This window comes from Megalops cyprinoides, chromosome 10 (genome assembly GCF_013368585.1).
Source record: "Megalops cyprinoides isolate fMegCyp1 chromosome 10, fMegCyp1.pri, whole genome shotgun sequence".
NCBI lineage: Eukaryota > Metazoa > Chordata > Actinopteri > Elopiformes > Megalopidae > Megalops > Megalops cyprinoides.
In genome coordinates, this window is record NC_050592.1 from 25,746,451 (window position 1) to 25,771,545 (window position 25,095).

The 25,095-nt window shown below is 47.4% G+C and overlaps 1 protein-coding gene across 1 annotated transcript; it reads right to left on the reverse strand.

The window, feature by feature from the left end:
* Positions 1-1,193: 1,193 nt before the first annotated feature.
* Positions 1,194-21,266, reverse strand: LOC118784596 (prolyl endopeptidase). The gene is made up of 15 exons (XM_036538913.1): positions 21,222-21,266; positions 20,055-20,129; positions 19,799-19,932; positions 19,075-19,205; positions 18,440-18,649; positions 17,551-17,672; positions 16,665-16,770; positions 15,015-15,206; positions 11,145-11,342; positions 7,609-7,712; positions 4,830-4,966; positions 3,363-3,457; positions 3,045-3,176; positions 2,629-2,785; positions 1,194-2,194 (listed from the first exon to the last, which is right to left on the reverse strand). Exons 1-15 carry the CDS (start codon positions 21,261-21,263, stop codon positions 1,900-1,902), a joined length of 2,130 nt encoding a protein of 709 aa, XP_036394806.1. The 5' UTR covers positions 21,264-21,266; the 3' UTR covers positions 1,194-1,899.
* Between the last annotated feature and the right edge of the window lie 3,829 nt (positions 21,267-25,095).

A 25,095-nucleotide genomic window follows, 5' to 3' on the forward strand; every position in this document is an offset into this window, starting at 1 on the left:
GTGTGTGAGTGACACAAAGCGAGATGGGGAACACGCTAAAGAAATCCTGCAAGAGACAAAAAAAACTAACACTTGCCCCTTCATGGGCAAAAATCACGGCACTTCTGCGGCGTCAGCTAAACGACAGGTCGAAGCATATGTTTTGATCTACGCACAACTGTAATCTCAGCAATTATAAGATGAACGGAACTGGCTTTAGATCTAACTTAACATGCAACTTCTGCCTTAAACTAAATGACAGAAAAGGAGGTTTCGGCAGATGACGGGTAAGTCAAATGCATCAGACGACATTTAATCACACTTACACAAGAATTAGAAAAGTACAGCTGATAAAAATATCTGTATTGTACCGCTCTTTGAGACTCCAGCCACTAGGTGTGACAGTTCACTGCATTTGTATGTTTGTATGCTTGACCAAAAATGACCCCATTAATAGTAAAGGGTTTTAAGAAACCGCAACATGTTTCGCATATCAACCATATCAGTTATTCTTGAATTAATGGTCTATATTTGCATATTCATTTCATGCAAGATCGTAAAACTCGATCAGGTGTAAAACTGTCTCTTTTAAGATTAACGGGGCATGCATATTATTACCTTCCCCGATGATCAAAGCCCATTAAAAGCGGCAATACCAAGACTCGAAGGATTTGTTACAATAATCACACTGTGAACCTGCACCGTCGAAAATGTTCAAATACAGAAAAGAACTGGAAATCAGCAGGTCAAGAGAACACACAAAAATCCTTGTAAATATCTCTAATAATATTTTGTGCTATAGGGATTAAATTATATTCAAACTAGGAACAATATATAATTACAGTGAAAACATGTGCTGTTTAAAATGCAATGTTTTTATTGTTGTGGTGTAGTATATTTCCCTTTACAGGTAAACAAACAGTATATGTTCAGAGGTAGAACCTTAACATCAGAAATCAGGCTGCTAAGATATGATTGCAACTCTCTCTCACATACATACATACATGCATACATACACACACATACACATACACACACACACACACGCGCGCGCGCGCACGCTTGCACGCACGCGCACACACACACACCGACACACACACCCACACACACACACACACACACCCACACACACACCCACACGCATGCACGCACGCACGCACGCACGCACGCACGCACGCACGCACGCAGGACACTGTGAGAGTTAAGAGCTCATTTACTCTCTGGTTGAAACGATCACCGAACAACAAGCTTTCTGTGCCTTTGTTTAATGATAAATAAATACCGTCCGTATGCAGTGACCTCTCAGACACTGACCCTCAGGCAGTGGCTGGCGTAGCGTTAGCGTTGCATTTTATCTGGCTGTAACATGCATCTATATCATTTAACATGTGCAGACACACATGTCTGAAAGAAATCTAGGTGGGATTCTACAATGAAACACTGCTTACGGTGCTGAGGCAGAGAGGTATGCCAGTAAGAGCACAGTGTGAGGCAATGAAATGGACATGCTGGGCGCATGAGCAATATGCTAGGAGAGGTCACAAGGTCTGGGTGAGGAGACCTGGGTCTCCGCCCTGCTTCAGAGGAGCGCTTCTGCTCGTTAACTGGGACAAGAGAAATGTCAACAACAATGAAGAGGCAGAACTCTAACTTTACAATGGGACCCAATTTTCGATTAGGAGGAAAAGCAGGGACTGAGATGAAGTCCTGAATGAGTGTCCAACTGTGATGTCTAACTGCAACCCAAACCGTTTCTGTGCCTGTGAGAGAGGGAGAGAGAGAAAGACAGAGAGACGGAAAGGAAGAATAGTGGGACAGAAAAGGAGGGAGGAACAGTGGAGAGGGGTGGAGACGGATGGAGGAGAGTCAGGTGTGGAGAAAGACAGTGGAGGACACAAACAGAGCAGAGGGACAGAGCTCTTATTTGACCCAGGGGATGCTGAGACAGCGGGCGATGAAGGCGTATGTGTCCGCCACCTCCTGGATGACCTTGCTGGTGGGCTTGCCCGCTCCGTGGCCCGACTTGGTGTCCACGTAGATGAAGAGGGGGTTGGTCTGCTTCGGGGAGCGGCCCACCATGTGCTGCAGCGTGGCAATGTACTTCAGAGAGTGCAGCGGCACCACGCGATCGTCGTGGTCGCCGGTGAGCAGGAGGATCGCCGGGTACTGGACGCCGTCGCCTTGTGGGACCTGGATGTTGTGGAGCGGGGAGTACCTGGGAGAGGAGAGGGCCCGAATGAGCGTCACTGGCGGGGGCGTGAAAAACAAACTCTCACAAAAACACTCAAGCACATATGCGCGCACACGCATATAGACAGCGCTCTGTGTCACGTTTTAATCTCTGTAGAATTCCTCTGAAAAAGTAGGATATGCATGAAACTTAACAGACTCAATCAACTAGTTCTTCAGCAAAACCCTCAGAGGCTTCAAATCTGTTTTTGCTAAATGAAGTCGGTCGAAAGAGACTGCAGATGATTGTTTTCTAAGCGGAATCAATTTTAGATTTGCCTAAATCACTTGGAAGCAAATTTCAGAAACCTTATTAAGGCTGTAATGATTCCAGGACTTTGGCTTTCTTTATAAGGGTGTCAGAACATATTATCATTCATTGTAATTCACTTTCGAGTCCATCTGGCGAGACAGACTCACTTGATGAGCCAGTCGAACTGTTCCTTGATCTCGGAGCAGCCGAAGTCGGTGGTCCAGGCGTGGCCGATGGTGAACTTGTGGAATTTGAGCATGTCCATTACTCCCACCTGTGCCACCGCACAGCCAAAGAGGTCCGGGCGCTGGTTCACACAAGCAGCTGCAGGGATACAGAGTGGGAGAGAAGGGGAGTACGAGCGAGAACGAGAGTGGGAGGGGCAGAGCCGTGGATAGACAGAATGGGAAGGAGAAGTCAGAGAAAAGGGGGTGAGAGAGAAGAAAGGCACAAAAAAGGGGAGAGAGACGAGGGGAAAAGATAAATTACGTCATTACACTGTGTCAGTTCAGTCAGCACTGGGCCTGGAAGTACCTTTTCCACATGAGTTGTAAACGCTGTAGTGATGGACCCATCGACGTACCTACGAGCAGGCCTCCGTTGGAGCCGCCGTTGATGGTGAGTTTGGAGGGGGAGGTGTATCCCTCTTTGATGAGGTATTCAGCTGCACACTGGAAATCCGTGAAGCAGTTCTGTTTGTTAGCCAACATTCCCCCTGCAGACAGACAGACAGAATGACAGCCTGTTAAGCCTGTATCACCTGTAAGGCCAACCTGGAACACATGCTCATCTCACCCTTATTCTGGCGACACACAGCACCTCCACTTCCACAATGATGCCAATGTTCCTCTTATGGCATTATGAACTCCTTACCTCTGTGTGACATGTGTGTGCATGTTACCTTTGTGCCAGGTTTCTCCGTATTCTCCTCCTCCACGGATGTTAGCTACTGCCAAGACTCCACCCAGGTGTCTCACAAAGATGAGCCGAGAAACACTGAAAAGTCACCAGAGAGTACAGCTGTTGACTGAGACCAGAATAAACTGCTCTGCACCAACACCTACAGTGAAGACTGTTTAACAGTTCACACTGAGACCAGAGTGAGTGAGTGAGAGTGCAGAGTATAGCTGTTTACACTGACAGCAAAGTACATGGCCTCCCACAAAAATAGCAGAAGCAAGCCAGCAATTTGTTAATGACATCTGTGCCTTTTGGGAAAAAGGAGGAGAATAAAAATTGTTTTCTGTTGCAAAAAGGCCACCCTTTTCTCAGCAATTAACCCAATTACTTACTGGGAAAAAATGGAACAAAATCTAATGTGGAGGTAGCAGCTAGCTGATCTGCTCTTTGCAGCGTGAGCACAACAAAAGGTCATTTGAACCTTACAAGTCAGGAATTTTATTAGTCAATAAGGCAGAACGGCTCCTTCAGTATTCACCAAGGAAACATGTGCTGTGTAGAGTGGTGGCATTCATCACTAGCTCAGAAATGCAAGCCTACGTCCAGTGTCCAGCATCACCTGAATGGTGTCAGCACCTCCAGTGCATAACACCTCTTAATATTTACTCTCTTCAGAGAAACAAAATCCCAACACATTCATCAAATACACTGCAGTGGCGAGGAACACCCATCAGGACTTGATATGAAAAATGAGAGCAGCGTGCCTCACTGGGTGAGAACTGTGAATATTAATTTGAGATGCGGTGCACTCCATTCTCTGTGGATGATAGTAACAGACTGCTCTGTGAACCAGAGACAAATTGCTCCTTTCAAACACTTCTAAAGCACAGGGTTTCAGTGGTCAAAAATAACACACCGGTTTTCCCCTTAAGAGTTAGCGGGCAGTCAAGGTGACTTTGTGTTTTTCCTGGTCTGCCAAAAACTATACCTAACTGAGAGATTGAGGACAGGACTAAAACTAAAGTTTTAGATAGACTTCATGCCACAGTAATTTGGCAAGTTCTTCCTGTAATTACATGCAGTGGCACAGGTCTTCTTCTTTGTGGCTAAATGATCAGGTCACCATGACATTAAATTTGTTCTTATACAGTGCAATTTATGTAGCTCACAGACAGATATGGAGGTTCAGGTTAAGTACCTTGCCAAAGTATGTAGCAGTGGCCCATGTAGGAACTGAACAAGCAGCTTTTGGGTTATGATTTCAACTCCCTACAACTACACATCATGCTGCTGTCCCACTTTTTAGTAGCTGTGATTAGGTGTGTGTTAGGTCTTAATTGTAGCTAGCTGTGGTCCAGTCTTATGTAATGTGACTACTTTTAGCTGTAGTTACATGTGATCAGGCCTTACATGTAGCTATGTCTGATCTGGCCCAGCATGTGTGCGCTCAGGTGTGATCAGGCCCTACCTGTAGCTAGGTGTGATGGATATGTTGAATCCTCCATATCCATAGAGGAATGCAGGGTGGGAGCCATCCAGTTTGATGCCCTTCTTGTGAACGATGAACATGGGGATTTGTGTGCCATCTGGACTAGGGTAGAACACCTACAGAGCACACACAAACACAGAACTGTCACTTGGATCCAATCAAACGCTGGTAATACCTACCGACTACAACGGTGGAGAGTATCTGATCTGACTGCTTGGATGTTAATGACCAGGAGGGGCCATTTTACACAGAAAATATGCACTACCATGTGCACTGACAGACATGCAGACCAGCATATCCAGCAGATCATTGATTTAGCGGTGGGACTGGCTTTGCCAGCGAAGCACAGGACAACACACAGAAAGCATGTCATTTCTGACCCTTGATTCAGACAGAGAGACAGAGGAGGGAAAAGAAACCAGAGAGAGCAAGAAACAGATAGGAGGAAGGAATAAGGGGAACAGGGATCACCGTTTAGCAGTAACATTTGCTCCAGAATTACCGCTGCAGTAATTGCAGTAAATTCCACCCAATACTACATGGCTGTGGTAAAATGAGTTCATATAAGTGGCCTGCCAACACAGCCGATCAACTCCACCCCTCCAAAAGCCCAAGCCCCACCCTCCACTGTGTTGGTGACTCAGGTCTGTAGAATGACGAGCAGCATTCAGTGTCGTCTCCTGAGTAACCGCAGAAATCCCTGAGCCATCATCCGCAGTTTGACTGGCAGAATGTGGTTAATGACTTCTCCGCTTCCACAGTAATTAACAAGTTCCCCTGGCTCTGTTGTATGCTTTCCCTATTCCACAATCCACTGTTTTCATTTAATATTGATGAGAATAGGGGCAAACTCCCCGTGGACTTCCGCGATGTCCGGACCTTTCATGTGGGGAAATGTCACAGCCATGAGCTGCAGCACACACACAAAAAAAGCACGTAGGCAGACACAGGAACAGACAGACAGACAGACACACAAAAATGCCTGCACACACACAAAAAAAATCAGGCACGTGTCCACACACACATATGCGGGCATGCACACACACACAGGCACACACATGTGAACAACTGCTAGCACACGTGTGAACGAACACACACACACACACACACACACACACACACACACACACACACACACAGGGGCTATCGGACTCTCTACTGCTCATTTATTTATAGATTCAGACTCCCTCCACTTTCCGAGGAGCAGAAGGCCTCTACACATGGCCAATCATACCTGCTCCCTAATCACACTCACACATAAAGGTACATACATTGTACAAAACTCTCTCAAACAGACACCCAGACACTAAAGGCCATGTGTCTGTGTGTTTACAGTTCAGGGATCACAGTTCCAGCCCAGTGTATATCAGCACATTTCTTGGACGTCTGAGGTGTTGAAGTATGAGAGGCTGAAGGAAACTGCAGGCGCGTGCGTGTGTGTGGCTGTATCCAGGAATCGCTCTCGGTCCTGGCCGTGTGTCAGTGGCTCTGGCAGCAGGGAGGCTGCTTTTCTCATTAATCTGCTGACGGAAGGCCAGCTCTGGGGCGATGAAACAGCCTCCATAGCAGAGAGAGAGAGAGGAAAGAGAGAAAGAGGAGCAGGACAGCGGAGAGGAAAAGTAGGGCTAAAAAAACAAGGAATGACAACCCTGTGCCGAGAGCTACCTTGCCCTCCCCCCTTCCCGCACACATCTGGTCCTATGACAAAGAGCCAATTAGGCAGGGTGTTTGTGCTGGTCTGCTCTGGGTGGGAGGCAGTGTGTGTGACAGACCAATCTAATTCCTCTCTTTCTAAGGAGCACCTCCCTGTCAGGGCCTTGGTCACAGTTATTCTTAGCTCCTCCCCAGAGAAGAAAGCCCTTGGCCAGTGCAAACTAATGAAACCACTGCTGGGCCAAGTGCTGGGAGTGGATTTTAAAAAGGGCGGAAACACGGCCCCCCTCCAGCTTATTTACCCTTCAAATACTGGACTGCATTTCACCAAACCGCACCGAGCTCACCTGCCGGTGCACACAATCCTGAGCTTGTAGCTGCTCATTAGCATCATCTAGCTATGCGCCTACACGCATCCACAACTCCTCTCTTATACCTGTCTTATACCCATCCCTAAAGCCACACACCTCCACCTACAGTCATATACCCATCCCTAAAATCACACACCTCCACCTACAGTCATATACCCATCCCTAAAATCACACACGTCCACCAACAGTCATGCCAGGTGCTCTTAAAACGCACACGTCCACCGCCAGTATTTGCAGACACTACAATTTACATGCCTTTTTTCTACAGTTACACACCAACATCTATAGCCACACAATTACATTTACACAGTTATGCATCTGCACCTACACCAGTTCTCACACCTGCATTCCCATACACCTGTGTTACATTTATGCATCCACAGCTGAAATCACAGTTAGGGTACTGAGAGGAATCTACCAACAGCAGGCTTCCATTCAGTCCACTCACTCACATCTGGGAACTGCTATGCATTAGAAGAGCCATTCCAATCCCAGCATGCAAATGCACACACACGCACACACACGCATGTAAGCACACGCATGCACGCACACACACACGCACGCACGCACGCACGCACGCACGCACGCACACACATGCATGCACGCACGCACACACAGGGATCAGCAGATGCATGTATTGTAGAGCATAGGGCAACTGGCGTTTGGATTCAGCAGTGCTCCTAATGAGAAGCAGCACAGGGGCAGGCGCAGTGAGGGGACACAGCATTTTGTACCTGTGTCGTCTGGTAGTCGCCGGGGTTGAACCCTTTGACGGTGACTTCGCGGAACACGTGCGGCTCCAGCGGCTCCTTGGTGAGGTCGCAGTGATAGATGATGGCTGGGAAGGACAGATGGAGAGAGGGATGGGGAGGGGGGAGAGGGAGGGGTGAAGGTGAAGAGAAAAAATGAGAACGCAGCCTGGGGAAGACCCCCCCCCCCCCTCAGCAGGGCGTTCAGACCTCCGGCCAGCCAGCCACAGGAGGAGAGACAATTATTCATCAATCCCAATGACAACCCTGAGACCTCTCCCAGCAGCTGCATGTTCTACTTTTAAACCATAACCGCCACCGAGAGGTACGGCTGAAGGGCACAGCTGCTGCGGTCACCCGCGGGATTTGAGCCGGCAACTCTCCTCTCTCCCCCCACAGAAGTCTTGAGCCCAGCCCGCTGCCCGTCCCTACTCTGGGCTCCGTCCTCCATCTGAATTTAAACATATAAAAGGGGCTCTACATATTGGCTGTTTAGTCAGCTCAAATGTCCCAGTGCTGACAGGTGTGTCTCCACATTACTGTAAATGTGACATACCACGACTCGTGTTTTCTGGTGACAAGTCGTACTGTCCCCAGGGGCCTGCTAATAGAGCCGTTCTGACTCCATTCCACAGTGAGCGGGAGCCCAACAGTTAATAGAAGTGTCAGAGAGATGACTCCCATCACCGCTGAGTTGGGAACATGTGTGAGAGCTCACTAGGATGTTATGGAGGAGAAACCCCAGTCTCGAAACAATTTAATTTAAATGGCTGTAATGGGAATAGCCAGCCAAACCTAATTAAATGGAAAAAAAAAAACAAAAAAAAAAAAAACAAACAAATCTTGTGGCATGAAGCAAACCAAGATGGCCAAGGATGAACTCACCCCGGTCGTGGTGGGCCCCATACAAAACACTGACAACTGGCATCCCATTGAAAGCAAACGACATTTACCAAATGAGAATTAAATTATGTAATCTCCAACAAATGCTGAATACTGGTCTCCTTGCCCAGACTCCATCACACTAATCACCACCGTCTCTGTCACATTCAAGGTTGCCCCCAAGTTTTCTTTCCGCTACCTTCTGGTTAGTGATTCATTGTGATGTAGCCCTTATCCTAACCACACACATGCTGGAGAGAGGAGACAGGGTGAAGATGGCTCCATGATGTCTGAACACAGGCTACAAGCTATGGCAGAAGATTCAACTGTAGCAAACATTGGGACACACTCTGGCGCATCAAGCTAAGCCAAAAAACACCCCGCTCTGGCCCTAAGTCACCTAAGACACCAAACACTGGAGCACCCTACAGGCCAGGGTGATTGCCGGGTGAAGGCCAGACTACACCAAGGCCCAGTGAGGAAACCGCACTCCTAAAACGCACTCCTGCTCTCAACCTCAGTCTCAACTCTGGCTGAATCACCGCCAAACGTGTCACGCTCCGCCGCAAATACGACCGGCTACAAGGAGACGATGAGACACTCAGCGCCTCGGGCTATTTTCCGTTAGAGGACACTATCAGGTATGAAAATGTCATGTGTCCGAAGTTTAAAGTGCACAAGATTTATTCTGCCTCCTGCGATTTAGCTTTGCCTTGAAGTGGAGAGCGTGAGGAGGAAACTTCATTAAAAAGGGAAAGGGGCAGGATTCCTCCGCAGCGGGTTTGACAGAGCCTTCTCTGTTCCTGAGGATGCGTTTTTAATTAGATGCGAACAAATGAGCGTGGACGGGTCTCCGAGGGGGACAGGCTGCGCTTCCCGGCCTGCACAAATTGACTATGACAGCCTGCAGCGCTTCAGGAGAGCCGGACTCAGGCGGGAGAGAGAGAGAGAGAGCGGGAGGGAGGGGGGAAGTCTCGCAGGATCCGCGGCCGGGCGGGAGGACACCCGCTGCAGGTACGAGATGCGCTGTCACAGGCAGACGCCGGACGGGCTTGAGCGGGAAGGAGGGGGAGACGCGGAGGTGACGCGGTGCCCGTGTGTGCCTTGTTAAACTGCCAAGTGAATAAATGTAACCCGGCCCTCCCTCTCCTGTTTCTGCTGTTGTTGTGACCACAGTCCGTCAGAAAACACGAAGCCGCACAGGGGTGTAGTTCCATCACCCGGAATTCCCGCTTTCCCCTCTCCCCCCCATCAGCGCCGGATCTGTAACAGCCTAATTGGAGGGGGGAGAAATATGTATCCAACACAAAAATGTCAGCCTCGTTTTGTGACACATCTGAACCACTATGTTGCGCCGTCAGGGAGGTGAATCACATTCACGGTGGCCTGTTAGCCACACTGTCTGTAGGATGAAGTAGGGGCCTAATTTTTTTTTTTTGGAATGGGTGGGGGGGAGGGTGAAGGGGTTTGTCCTGTCTGATTTTCTATGGAGGGAGAGGGAGGACGACAGAGTACCCCATCATCATTGTCCTCAGAGACTAAGAAGGACACCAGCCAGTTCTCAGCTTTGTAATCAGTAAGTATAAGACACCTCAACTCAAAAAGCCTTCAGCAAAGTGACCCCTATTTTAAATCACATGTGGCAGCACAGAGAGTGAAAGGATTACATTATCAGAGTCTAGTGGTGTCAAGATTATTCATATTTACAGGCAGATAAACATTCTTAAAAGCTGCTTGTTCAATGTGGTCCGGGGAGAAAGAAACAGAGAGAGAAAGAGATCAGTGTTTTAGTTTTGTTATTATTTGTATTTTTCTTGTTACTATTGATACTGGCTAATTTACTATTTCTACTTTTCTACTTTTAAGCTAAACACTGTAAATATGTTAAGTGTTAACTTCTTTGGCAACATTACGTTTTGACAAGTCATGGCGATAAAGCCTTTTAATGTGAAACAGAATGAGAAAGGAGAGTGACAGAATTAGACAGAAAAGAGAATGAGAAAGAGAGACAGAAAAAAGAGAATAATGAGAGAGAGACAGACAGAAAGAAGAGAATTGAGAGAGACAGAAAGAGAGAGAAAATGAGAGAGACAGATAGCAGAGGATGAGAGAGAGAATGAGAGAAAAGGCGAGAGAGGGGAGGCAGTTCGGATCACTGGGTAAACGGCCTCGCAGTGCTGACACTTTTTTCCCCCTGAGGCGATCTCTCTTTATGCCCATTTCCTGAAACATGAGAGGAGAGATTTTCACACACCACTGGGTAACTCATCACGGTGCGCATGACGGGCGTCTCTCCATCAGGAGGTCTGAGAGGAGACAGACCAGTGGGACAGCCATTTCCAGGGCTTTAAACAGCCCGGCACAGGCGTGTCGGTCCATCCACAAACATGGGTATCAGGATGCTCTATCCAAGTTATCGTGTTGTTCTAATTTAGAAGTTAAGATTTTGGCCTTTCCATATGGACTAATTTGGTCATGATCTGTCCGTTTTGGAATGGTAATGGAGATCAGACCATGAACTGTCTGTTTTGACCTTCTTGGTGTGTATATGTAGGCAGTTTTTTCAGGTGGATTGGTTGATTTTGGTTAAAACAGTATGTGAATGCATTTCATATGATACAGAATGCCGCTTCCCATACCTGGAGAGAGGAAAGAGGTGAAGCAGTAGAAGATTTCCGAGTCCTTCTTGCGCCCGGTGAAGCCCACCACGGAGCCGACGTCCAAGGGGAAGGTGCGGAGCTCCACCCCGGTCTCCAGCCGGTACATCTTCAGCACGTTCTTCACGTCATGCAGGAAGCAGACGAAGAGGCAGGTGGCGTACGAGCAGGTGGCAAAAACTAGCAACGATGAAGACCAAGAGAGAGGGGGAGGAAGACAGAGAGACAGCAACTGAGTCAAATTCATACACTCCTTATGCTTCTTAGACTTAAAGCAACTGAAAAACTGAAGCAACAATGTTCCATTTTTCATTCAAAGAAATCTAATGACGCTCCCCTTAAAATGTTTACAGACTATTGTCACCAACTTCATTCTGATATTCTCGGCTCTGTCTGATGTGATTACTTGCAGAGCAGCCCTGACCAATAAGGGGACACAGTAATGTGCCTTTAGATGAACTTCAAGGCAGAGCAACAGCAGTATAAGCCAAAGAGCAGTGAGAGCTCAATAGGAAAGGCATCAGAGGCAGAGGCGATGAAATTGGCTGGCTAGACAACTTTCACAAAAGGTCATGGCTCCTTCCTAACTGCCTGAAAGAAAAAATGCCACGTTTCTTTCAGCCCCATCGAGAAACCATTTTCTACCAAACTACCTTTCCGTGCCAGTCCAATATAAACACAATAGTGTCACCAATCAGACTCGGAGTGGAGAGGACGCTTCCCTTCAGCTCCGGTTAAACAGAGGTATTTATTATGAGGCGTCCCCCCCCCCCCCATTGGGGACGAGACGCAGGTCAAACACACAACGGTGGACAGTGACAGTTCTCATTTCCCCCGTATCAGCGGCAGACGATCTCACCGCGCCGCCCGCGGACGGAGAACGCGTCGCCGGCTTTGTCGCTGGCCGCCCGCGTTTCCGTCTGAGCGGGGGAATCGGAGCGGGCCATCAGCGTTCGGGTCTATAAAGAGGGGAAATGAAGAGAGGCTGGCGGGGGGAATCTGGGCCGCTTGCACAAAAGGGGAGATGATAAGGAGACACTCTCGCGCCGCGCGCATAATGAGAGAGCAGCGGTCGCGCGGCTTTATCTGACCTTGTCCCTCTGTCTCGGCGCTAGACATTTATTCTCCGGCGTGAACAGCCCTTTTTTTCCCCCGAAAGGGATGTTGAGGGCAAATATTCACTCCATCGTCAATGTCAAAAGGCCTCTCCATGTGAGTCTGTAGTAGAAATGTCAGTTCACACCCCTTGAAGGGCACCTGCATACTGTCTCTGCACCAGTGCATTTACCTTATCACTATATGGCACGGATATTCACTGCGAGGCTGTGGGTTCTCAGTTATCTGGGGAAAAACTGATAACATTTTGGAAATTTAAGGTGGGGAAAGTGTAAGACGCATCCCAGACCAAATTCTGTTGGGGACAATTCATTTAAGACTTTTGCAAAGTGTGTCTCGTGACAGCGCACAGCTTAAGCAGCTTTGGGTCGGATCCATAGGAGGGCAAAAAAAGTCAAAAAAAAAAAAAATCAACTGCGAGCAAACCCAAAAGTCGTGCGATCAGATGATGCAGAGGAAGTCGATGGTGTGGAAGACAGCGCTGAATGTAAATTAATGCCGCTCTTACCTCAGACAGCTGAAATCGCGTAGCGGTGTGGAAGCCATTAGGCTGGATGAACAGAGCACAGACAAAGAGGAGCGCGTACAAACACGTGCCACTCCAGGAAGCCACTGATAGAACCGGGAGATTCCGATCTCACAGATAAACGCATGAGCAATGAAAAGCAACAGCGATCTGTATCTTGCACTGTGGTTTCTTTGACAAGACTAACAGATCAATGGCTCTTGGCTCAGTTTCGGGTGTCACTTGTAAGGGAACAGCCCATGGGGCGCACATCGTGATAAAGATACAGCACCTGCAGCATCAAATGTGAAATGAGGCACAAACATTTCCCCTGACAGGATGCAAGTGAGATTGAGATAAAGTACATTTACTGGACTGTGTTATGGAATCACATTTAACGGGAACATCATCTTTCAGCTTTGCGCTTTTGAGCAATTCCAGCTAAAGGCGCTTGGGCATGTTCCTTATGAGAAAGTGGGCTGAAAAGCATCTATATGCAAAACGTGGTTTAGCGTCAATACAGGCCAGAGTGTTTATGCTAACGCTGACAGGTATTGGGTTTAGTACCCTGTAAAGTCTTTCCCCTCTTTGCTTGGCTCAGCATTACACAAATGGAGTAAGATGCCTATGACGGTCTGCTGTCACATCCATGAATGCATCGCTTCATAACGCTTTAACGTTACCATCCTGTCGGCCTTCTCTCCCCTGACCATCATTTCACTTGAGAAGCAGGAGCAGGCAGGGAACACAGATGACTAAACCCGGCACAGAGCTCCCAGATTTCATCATAATTATTTATGCTCCCCTTTCTGTCAGGGGGCCCGAAATGAAAACTTCATTAATTTCCGAGTAAATTAAAAAAAAAAGGCTCCCGTCATGGCCACGCTCACAAAGTGAGGCTGCCTGCGTGAGTGATGCGTGGGGCGAAGTCTCTCTAAATCAGCGGGAAGCGGAGTTCATCACTCTCTCTGCGCGCACACGCTCCCGTGTCCTGCTCTCCCGAGCACGGCGCTAAATCACTGTCTCCCCCAGCATCCGCAAAGGCCAGATTTACAACGAGGTCCCCATCTACCCCCCCACCGACAGAACAGCAGCAGTGTCCCTGCCTCCCACGTAGGACCCCCACCTCCCCCCCACCCACCGTCCCGGAGTTGAGGAAATGAATTTGCCTCCTCGAAACCGAAGCGCACTCCAACCGAGCCGCCACGCACGACTCCATAAAATGGCCCTTAATTCACAGTAGCAGATTCATTTCTCCGGCCGTTAAGCCGGATGACGGGGACAGCGGCTACACTCGCCCACCTGTTAATGACAGAGTGGCTGACGGAGAGGCACAGCCACCTCGGATGACCCCCTCGCTCCTCCGCAATGCAGACCAGCATTTCAACACGCCTGAATCTGTGCGCACACACGCTGACACGTTTCACACATACTCACACAGAAGCGCACACACTCACATGGACACACAGCTGGTGGCAAGAGGCAGTGTGTTCAGTGTAATCAGAGCAGCGTTGTAGAGGAGTGATCAGAGCAGCAGTGTGGAGTGGTGGATAGAGCAGCAGTGTGGAGCAGTGGTCAGGGCAGCAGTGTGGAGCAGCGGTCAGGGCAGCAGTGTGGAGCAGCGGTCAGGGCAGCAGTGTGGAGCAGCAGTCAGAGCAGCAGTGTGGAGCAGCGGTCAGGGCAGCAGTGTGGAGCAGCGGTCAGGGCAGCAGTGTGGAGCAGCGGTCAGGGCAGCAGTGCGGAGCAGCAGTAGTGGTGTGGAGAAGCGGTCAGAGCAGCAGTGTGGAGCAGCGGTCAGGGCAGCAGTGCGGAGCAGCAGTAGTGGTGTGGAGCAGTGGTCAGAGCAGCAGTGTGGAGCAGCGGTCAGGGCAGCAGTGTGGAGCAGCAGTAGTAGTGTGGAGCAGTGGTCAGAACAGCAGTGTGGAGCAGTGGTCAGAGCAGCAGTGTGGAGCAGTGGTCAGAGCAGCAGTGTGGAGCAGTGGTCAGAGCAGCAGTGTGGAGCAGCAGTCAGGGCAGCAGTGTGGAGCAGTGGTCAGAGCAGCAGTGTGGAGCAGTGGTCAAGGTAGCAGTGTACAGTTTTGGTGTAAGAACTGAGCAGAAAGCAATTCCATTCCAAAGCACTCCACATGGTTGGTACTGGCACCTTATTTGAACTGGGCAGTATAAAGATGTGACGTGTGCCAACAATAGCAACAGAACCTTAGAGGGATTACCAGAGTCTCCCATCTTACCGATGACATCCTTGTCATGCTGGGGGATCAGCTCTTTCCAGTTGGCCGTGTCAGGGTGCGCAAAGTCGATGGTGATGAGGCGATACCGCGGGGCGTTGAGGTTGGTCTTAAACGTGAAGACAGACCCCTCGTTCGTCACATACTCGTACTCCGCGTCGAAGTTGTCAATCAGCTTCACCCACGGCAACAGCCCTGTCACGGAGACAACACAGACCAATCACATGAGAGCGCACAGCATGCATGCTTCGATAATAGCCTCGGGGAACAGACATGATATCTGCACCAATCAGAGGTTCTGTAGCGGTAATCTCACCAGCACGAAGGCACACTGTGACTTATTTGATATGTTTGACATGTGGGGGGGAAAAAAAAACACATTTGCCTGCTCCTGAGGACAGATTATGCGGCACTGGGAGAGAGGCAGCCTTGCATGAAACAGTAACAGCAAACACTGCCACCTTTGGGATTAAAAAGAAGTCAGTGAAACATTTTTGTTAAAACAAGCAAGCAGTGCAATGTGTGTCTGCTATTTACATGGTATAATGTGCCTTAGCGCATGGATAGATGGGTTTGTATCACACTGTATTGTAACTTTGATTAAATTTACTGTACTCCTGGGAAGGCAACACAACAACCAAATATGCTTCCCCTCAGCTCAGAATATAGAGAGTCTTCCAGAGTGGAGGAGGCCAGCCTGATTAGCTCAGTTCTGCCTTTATCGAGCAAAGGGGGGCGGTGGGAGGGGGGGACTACTCGAATAATCACAAAAACACACCCTTAATCAGTACAAACAAAAAAATCAAAGACACGCATGTCTAGAGCGTGGGACTGAGTCAGAGCGCTAATTATCTGAGAGATTATCTACGGGGGCCTCTGATTGCGTTTCTGACGGCTGCATGAATATTAACGAGGCCCTCATCTCCGACACTCTGAGGCGCCTCAACAAGGGCTCCAATCAGACCCATCAGGCACAACCAAAAGAGCTCCACTCAAGTGCACTTTACCCTGCGCACAGGCATGGCTAAACGAATGCCGACTGCCAATGCTCACAACCAGAGCGGTACAGGTTGCGCTCCAATACACCCCGTCATTTTGCTGCTGATCTCCGATTTGTGTTCGGCATTAAGGGATGTGAGCTCAGCTGGTGGAGGCTGATCTGGGATCAGCAGGGTCGAAAGGGGGTGCCTTTGGAATACAGCCTACGTGACAAAGTCAGTGTCCGTTTGGTAAACACAACATGTGCACCCTGTCCTCAGGTGTTCCAAGCAATGCAGGAAAAAAAAAAAAACTCTTGATTGACCGAAACCAGCGACCCCAAAATACATCTGTGACTCTTCTTCCGTCATCGGCAGGGACAAGACAGAACCTCTTCACCCACAGATTGGTTCACTTCATCACCCTCGAATGCCAGGCTTAGCTTGGTAATAGCTGTTACAGGGAAGGGAGAGGGGATGCTCAAGGACAAAGAGGACAGCTGGACTGCAAGCACTGGAACTGTCTGTTCAGAGAGTTCTGGGGGACTGAGACTGCACCATGGTGTGCATTCTGGATGGGACTCCCGTGTGGGTGAGGCTCTTTGGTCCTGAAGAGGCCCTGCTGAACGCAGGAGCGGTGAGCAGCGGGTGCTTGCTATCCTCTGACTGGTGTTACCTGTGATCCCCTGGGGGACGTCCTGGAGGTCGCAGTACCACAGCCGGTTCACCGGGTCACACCCCTCATGGATGGACAGCAGCACATAGCGTCCGTCATCCGAAACCTGACAAAGTAGACGAAATAAACAAAAACAACAACCAATATAATAATAACTTGTTGCGCCACTGGCCTTGGTTAGAAGCAGTTTCCAAATAGCAGTCCTACCAAAAATAAATTTTCTTGAGACTGTGACAGGGAGGTGTACATTCGATTCTACGGTAATCTTAGACGCCCTTGTTGTGTGGTTTTTTAGCAACTATCCTGTTAAGTATCTTGTCTAAGCCCATCGGCATGCTTCGACTTGCAACCACTGTTCCCCTTTCCTGATGCAGATTGTCCGTTTTTAATGTCTGCCATTTTGATATTTGACACTGTCTCCCATGACCAGTTAAGTGATTTTGCCGTTTTCCTGACCGAAGCACCTGCAATTTGGGCACCAACTACTTCAAATAACGATAGAGCTCTTATGTCTTTAAATACTCACATATTTAAGTGCCGATTTTAAAAGGTCTTTGACACCATTATGAAGCACATGTGTAGAGTTCTCTTTAATTGCAATTTAGTTATTTCAAAACATGAATCCTTTTACTTTCCATTATTTAGTATATTTCTATACATTATATAATATATATAATCTATAATATATATAACATTTATATACATACAAGTGCTCGTGCACATATTATATATTTATATATATATACATATATATATATATAAATTACATATTTGAACAAACATCAAAACTAATACGTACACCGATATAGAGATGACGTGCCATACTTTTTCACTGCCCTGCCCACATTGAGTGGCACGTGTTGCAATTTGGGGGCGGCTATCCTACCTCAGCCCCACTCATCCACTTGGGGTGGTCGGGGAACTCAGCACAGAGGATGTCCTGTGACTGGGGGGTGCCCAAAACGTGGTAATAGAGCTTCTGATGCAGATTTGTGGACGTCTCCGTGCCTACACATCCAACAAAAGTGAACACATAGGAATGACTTCAAACAGACACACAAACTTAAATTGAAGCCAATACTACACACAAGCATGCACACTGGGAAGTTATTTCTTCATTTCATGAAGTGAAGTGGCTGGGTTGCAGAGCTGAAGATAAGGGCAGGGTGGAATTTAATTCTGAAACATACAGTACCAGTCTGCACACTCCTTCCCATAGAACAATTTTTCTTTATTTTTACTATTCCCACATTTTAGAATAGTAAAGACATCAAAACTATGAAATAACACAAATGGAATCCTGCAGTGACCAAAAGTGGCCAATAATATTTTTAAAAAGTAAAAACATTTTTAGACAAATATAAATAGTGAAGTTGCTGCCTAGGAAATAATAAATAATTTCAAGCATTTATGCAAAAAATCTTTAGATCAAAACATCTGTGAATGCATGTTTCCCACTATCTTAATCAGATGTGTCCAAACTTTTGAGTGGTAATATAACTATAATTTAGCATTCAGGAAAAAGAAGCAGAACAGAAACCATGTGAAAGCAAGTGACTGGCACAATGGTCAAGCGGCGCATATGACCAGAGATGGTCAAATGGTATGAATGACTGCATGAATGGTCAGTTTGAGTGACCACAGAGATAGTAAAAGGGTGTAAGAGACCAGCGAGCTGGCCAACCAGTGTCCGTGACTGGGGAGATGTTCTAAAAGGCGTAAATGACCCGAGACGGTCAACCAGCGTAAATGAACAGTCCGAGGCAGCGTCTCACCGTCGCTCTTGCCTTCCTGCGTGGGGTACGAATTGTAGAAGAGGCCCTTCCCGTCGTGGGTCCAGGACATGCAGCTGAACTTGACTCTCTCCAGCCTGTCCTCCAGCTCCACCGCCCCCTCCACCCGCAGGAAGCGGATCTCCACCCAGTCAGAGCCGCTGGCGCTGATCCCGTAGGCCAGGAACTCGCCGTCCTCCGAGAACGCGTAACCTGGGAGACACAGACGCGCAGTGAGACGCACCCGGACAACGCATCGCGCATTACAAGGCAACCACCTCGAAAAAGGTTAGTGTCGTACAGTATCGCACTACCAAGCAAAAGAGGTGAGTAGACATGGTTTTAAGCAGCTTCTAAAATGGTTTTCCAGTCTTAAAATGTATATTTACCTATTATAATATTCTGAGATATATAACTTCATATTTGTTATTTCAAACAAAACACATTTTATAAGCTCTTGAAAACACTGTCCAAAAAAGGCATACACTATCTCATTTGCCTTATATGGTGCCACCTTGTGGACAAAAAACGTACTGATGGGCAGTGAAAGCTAAAGCAGGTTCTGGCACATTACCCGCCCACCCATACTCTAACGTGGCAGTCCAGTCCTCCACAGTGGAACTTGGCTTTATTCCTACCTCTCAAAGCCACCGTGCCATCCTCTGAAAAGGTGTTTGGGTCCAGGAAGACTGTGGGCTCTGCCTCCAGCGTCTGCTGGACGTACATCACACTCTGGTTCTGGAGGCCCGTATTGTAGAAATGGAAGTACCTGTTTGAGAGCAAGGGCGGTTTTGGAAAATCATCACATTTTAGTCACAAAGTTTATGTCTATTCACATTTTTTCGAAAAAGTATTTCTGAAATTTCAGGCCATAGTTTAAATTACAAAGACAAAACGGCCAAGGGAAGGGTATGATCATTATCCTCTGATATCAAGAAGCCTGGGCAGACCTCACTGACCCCCATCTAGAGGCAACCCCAGTTATACACAGTCGTGGGAGATTTTACTATACTGCAGAGCCAACAAACAATTTAATTTGCACCGTTATTTCTCTATCTAACAGCTGTCATCTAAACTTTACATGATGGAAGAACATCTAAACTGGGTGAAACTGCGTGCAGACCCAGACTTAGGTACCAGGTCAGATTTGGCCTTTGACCAATCAATTCCCAAATTATCACACTATGAAAAGCCAGCCATAAAAGACTGCGAGCTGAAAATGCACCTAGATCAGACTGCTCTAGAAGAAGCAGATCCATCCCCTGAGGACTTCTGAACCTGCCAATTGATTCTTACTTGCTTTTGTTTGTCCCACTATACCCCCCCCCCCCCCCCCAGCGCTGCCCCGCCCCGCCCCCTTACCGGCTTCCTCTCTTAAAGGGGCAGCTGTATTTCGGGTAGTCGTAGAGCTCCGTCATGCGCTCCTTGAAGAGGTCCCGGACCTCACAGCCCTCCAGAAAAGGCACAGTCACCTGGTTCTGGGCATTCACAAAAGCCTGTAACACAGTTCGCCCAAAAGCACCAGTCAAAACAAAGCCACCCAGTCTGACAGGAGTCCCGCCAATAGTCCATTCACCACTGGGTGTCAAGGCAAGAGTAGACCTGCCTCGTGGCTCACCTGTGTCTTTTCACTGTCAGGGTCTTCCAGCCAGCTATAGGGGTCAGGTATCTTCTGACCATGGTAGTCATCAACCTGGAAGAGGCCACACGATCAGAAACTAACCAAGCAGGAGGGCACACAGGTCTGGCATTTTCATGTTGGTTTATTGTCACAGATGTCACACTGACTTGTCAGACTTACAGGTAAGATGCCATTTCAGATTTTCTTTTGTTTGAAAAATTGTGTCAAGTGAAAACACCCCCTTCATGAATTTTTGTGCTTTTTCCAAAGCAAAGGGTTGGCTTACATCTGACTGTATGACGTCATGTTTGTGTGGGGTTTTTTTGGCAGACTGAAAGTGTGTCACGCTGTCTTGAGATTTTTAAATCAGCCTGGCAACGCTCCACACATCTGACTGCTTGTTCAAGGCCATCCGTTAAACGCAAGCGTAGATCCTTACAATAAGTGGATGCGTTAAACGCACGATTCTTCTCTACCAGTAGCCAATCCATACCATACGTAGATCAGCGAATCTTTGCAGCGCCTGCTCTGTCCGTTTCAGGGCTTGTGTCAGGTTGCACCAACAATAGAAGGCGTGTCAGATACAAAAAATTTTAAATACAATCCTATGTCCATTGGCACACAAACATACCCACACGACACGGCTTACAAATGTTCAACTTAGAATGCTGTTATCGGCTTTGATTAGGTAAAACTAGTCAACTTGGTTTAAAATAACACAGCTTTGCCGGGTTACTATGAACTCGACCGCTAGCTCCATAACTAAATTAGTAATGGTTTATGTGATTGAGCGCTTGCATCAGAAGCTACCTAGGTAGCTTGTGCGTTTAGCTAGCATTGAAATACGGCAAAATCGAAATAGCGAGCTACCTCGCTAGCGTTAACTAGCAAGTTAGCCCCGCTGTTTAGTTACCGTTAGACAACAAATATCAAAACAGACAAAATTTTTTAAACTTGAACCCTTGGTATAGTAGCCGAATTAGCCATAATTCAGCATTGACAAGCATTTATCTGAACGAGGATTCTGACACCGCGCCCAGATAGCTAACTAGCCGGCTATGTGGCCGGTTTAGCACTGAGGGATGTTGAAACAAAGCAAATGGATATTTTAATTTGCAGTTGCCGGCTCCGGTGGCTTTTATGGAGGCACGATGTTGTACTTACTACTGACTCGTCGCGGTATGCGTGCGGGTACTGGAAAGGCATTTTATAACCCAATTAGCGAGAGATCCAATAAAATTAACAGTTAAGAATAAGAGGTCAATAAAGAGTGTAAGAAGATTTTGTGGTCCTTAGAAACCCCAACCTGCTTAGTAAGTATGGAAAAGTAGTGTCGAGATACGGCAAGGCAGTCAAAAAGATTGTTACGAAGACAACCAAGCCGGGGAAAAGGTGCTATAAATGCGAGGGCGCCCTCTATTGTTTGGATATAGAAAACAGTTGGCTGCAATTTTCATTTTAACGGGCAACTGTGCCTGACAGTCGTGTATGTTTGGGGTCATACATGTATGGTTGTTTCATAAATAAGCGAGTGGCAATGATATAAGTCTTAGTTATTATTATGTGTAACAACAATACTAACTTCACCAAACCAGTGACCCTCTGAGAGTGTGTAAGCATTCCATGATGACAAATCGATCATACGTGAGTGTTTTATTATTATTTTTTTTTAATGTTAGATGTATAGGTGTCATGTAATAATAGCAAAACAGTGTGTAATGGGGCTGATACACATTTGTCCTCGTCTGTTTACGTGTTGCTTATCCCTTCGTGCTATCATACCACTAGATGGCGGCAGAGGCTTTCCTTGAATTACTGAGAAACCCTTGGTAACCGTCTGTTGTGCGGCGTACTGTTCTCTCACGATTACTAACTGTGGTATAAGTGCAAAGCCCTTATTCAGAAAGCTTGTGGTCATGTTTTTTTTTAAAGCTGTATTTCAATGTCATACTTGTAGGCCAAAGATGTTCTTAAACACCTGCTGGCAAAACCATATACACAGAGCTGTCTTTGTTTTGGTCAGATCAGGGGTCAAAAAACGAGCTTCTGATTGGGATTGAGTAACGTGACACCTCATGGGAAAGCAAAGAGGCATGTGTCAAACATCAGTCAAAGCATACAGAGGGTCTTATTGGAAATACAAACACACACTTATAAAACGAAATTGCACAGTTAACATTTTGCACAGTATACACATAATAATAATTTGCATATACAGATATACATTTGACAAAGCAACTCAGGGAAGTCATTTTGCTCAAGGATATAACAGCAGTGCTCCACCTTAGGCTGCACCCTTTTCCTTTCAAGCCTAGTTCCTTAGCCGCAGCTTCACTGGCCACAAGTTCTTGTCAACATGTTAAGAGAGCATCCGGCTCCAAGCAGCTGAATGTTTACAGCAGGGAGAAGCCAGAGACATTATTCCATAATAAAGTGGTTTTTAATCTGCTCTATCTGCGTGTGACCCTGACCAGTGGTCTATCCCACATGACAAACAAACAGCAGGAATGGCACCATCATAAACTCTGTGCATACAACTACACATTAACCTCGGCCTTATTGTCTGTGTTTGACACCATTTCTCATTATTGGATTTTTAAGACCGCTCTCCTAAGGGAAGTCTGTCAACTGCAGGGCTGTTCTGTGTCAGGAGAACAAGTCTCTGAAATTATGAAAGTGAACAAAAATGTTAATTATGTGTGAACTTCTGCACCTAGTTGGAACACAGGTTTGTATATCCAGATAAATCCCTGTTCAAAGCTAGGGGGCTAACAGTTTTTCCTGATTTCTGTGGTATGCTTTGAGGTACGCATAGCTCCACCTGGACAGAGTGCCAATCTGAGGCCATGACCCATAATTCACCTGTGTAATGCTAAGGGACTAGTAGAGAGGCTGGGCACATCCTGACCAGAAGGCACCTACACTCTCCCTTAAGCCAGTGACTGAGATAAGCTGGGGTACTGACCCGCCTCTAGTGTCGAAGACCCTTGCAACAGTAATTAGTCCGATAAGGTCTTAACGAGCCGTGAGGTAATAAACATACCCACAAATTAATTTTCAAGAAAAAACTGAGGAAACAAGAGGTGAAAGGTGGAAAGCGTCTCCCCCGTTACCTGGGAGACCAGGCGTCACGGCCATTAAAATCCATACTGCCGTGTGTGCGCGCAGAGTTACACATTAACCTCTTGCCCAATCTCGCGGGTTTGCTCTGTGATTTAAATCTGTGACGGAACCTTCACTTTATTGATTCTTTACCCACTGCTCCCTTTTTAATGACGTGCTCGGGGCTGGCCTGGGGACAGGCTCCTCGCTCGCGCTCGGCGGGGTAAACACAGTGTCAGCGGGGTGGCGCACCGGTGTTTGCGCAGTCCTTCTCTGAAGGGCAGCGTGACAATCTAGTGGCAATAGAAGCTGTGGGGCTGTTTGTTTCTCACCTCCTGTTATCACCCCGCACCCAGTTTGCCTTCCATCACGGCCAGAGCTCACTGCCCTCCTCTTAAGCCCTGTGACAGGATTACCTCAGAGGCAGCACGCTTACTTAATGGGCCAATACTGTTTAGTTGCTAATCACTGCATTCTGATCATTATGTAACTAAAAAGTCTGTTATATCTTTGCAACTTTCTAACATTGTCTGCACTGAAAGTACATGCATGAGGGGCAGAGCACAGAAAATTCTCTGTGGCTACTTGCATGGGGCTACTTTCACATGTTGAATATCTTAGGATGGGTAATGAGCAAAGCTATAGCCAGGTAAAGGTTGGCACTGTATAGTTACTAACAGTTTTTGGCAGGTAATGAGCAGGTACAAATAAGTAAGAGCACAGGTATAGACAGACAGACAGTTAATCATAAGGTATGCAAAGGTATGGAGATTCATTGACAGGACTGGACAGGTCAATTTTCTGGTAAGGAATGGACAGGTTAGAGCAGTAATGTACAGGTGACATGAAGGTATTACAGGTAAGACATATATATGTAGGTGGTATTTAGGTTTATTTAGAAAAATTAATGGCAGTTAAGGGCAGGTTAGCACAGATAGATATCAGTAAGAACAGGTACATATGAGTAGTTTTACTGAAGACCACATCGCATTGAAGAAGGACAGCAGTCAGGATGCAGGATGCAGGAGCAGGATGGCTGGTGTTGTCTTTATGATTTTTCTTTGGTCTTTTCTTCAAATGGAGAGGTTTGATGAAGTGTCCATCATCTCCCCATTGTGGTCCATTTCTGATGTCTGAACCCTGTAACTGAACCCTGGCTGTGTTGCTGGGGGGCGGGGAGGTGAAAGGTGCCAGGGAGTGCTCAGTGCATCGCAAGGCGCTCCATCAGCGTTATCAGAGGGGGACGACAGTTGCTTCCACTGCTACCCCCGTCCTCCTTCCTTGGACCGCTGGAGCGTTTCGTCCCCTCACTCCCTCCTCCTCTGTGATCCGTCGCTCATCGGCTCTCTTTCTCTTTCAGGGCTCTGCCCCTCCCTGTCATCACAGAGACCCCAGTGTCCTCAGACCTCCACCCCCAAAGCTCCGATCGCCCGCTCACCCGGTCACAGGGGCTATCAGAGCCATCGGGACGTCATCACCACCTCCATTCATCACAGAGAGCCATGCTTTGTCCCTCCTTTCCCTCCCCTCTGTCTGTCTGTCTGTCTATCACTCTGTTCTCTCTCTCTCTTGTAACAGACACATTTGAAAAAGATTTGCTTGCAGCCAGGTTAATTAAATTGGATTCTCGGCATACACGTGGATTTGAATTTAAACTTTCACTTTGACATCTCCAGAGGAATTGCTGGAGAATCTTCCTTCCATCTTCCTGTTCAGTGATCCAGTGAATGTGGATTATAAATCAAGGCAGTATGCACTGCCAAGTGAACCGTAGGCCAAATATAAGACGGACACGATCTTGCTAGCACAACCCTTTCTGAAAATATTATTTATTCACAGCTCACTTAGTGATAACATGCGAAAATGATCACAAATGATCTGCAAACTTGCCGATGACTTTTTGAACCGATGGTTGAGATGGTTGTGGTTTGCGTTC

What these genes read in the sequence shown, in the direction of transcription:
- LOC118784596 (XM_036538913.1), bottom strand. Translation starts at nt 21,263, where the DNA reads ATGCCTTTCCAGTACCCGCACGCATACCGCGACGAGTCAGTA. An exon ending in GCATGACAAGGATGTCATCG is followed by an intron (nt 11,343 to 15,014) that starts GTAAGATGGGAG and finishes CATCGTTGCTAG; the next exon opens with TTTTTGCCACCTGCTCGTAC. An exon ending in CAACGGAGGCCTGCTCGTAG is followed by an intron (nt 2,786 to 3,044) that starts GTACGTCGATGG and finishes GTATCCCTGCAG; the next exon opens with CTGCTTGTGTGAACCAGCGC.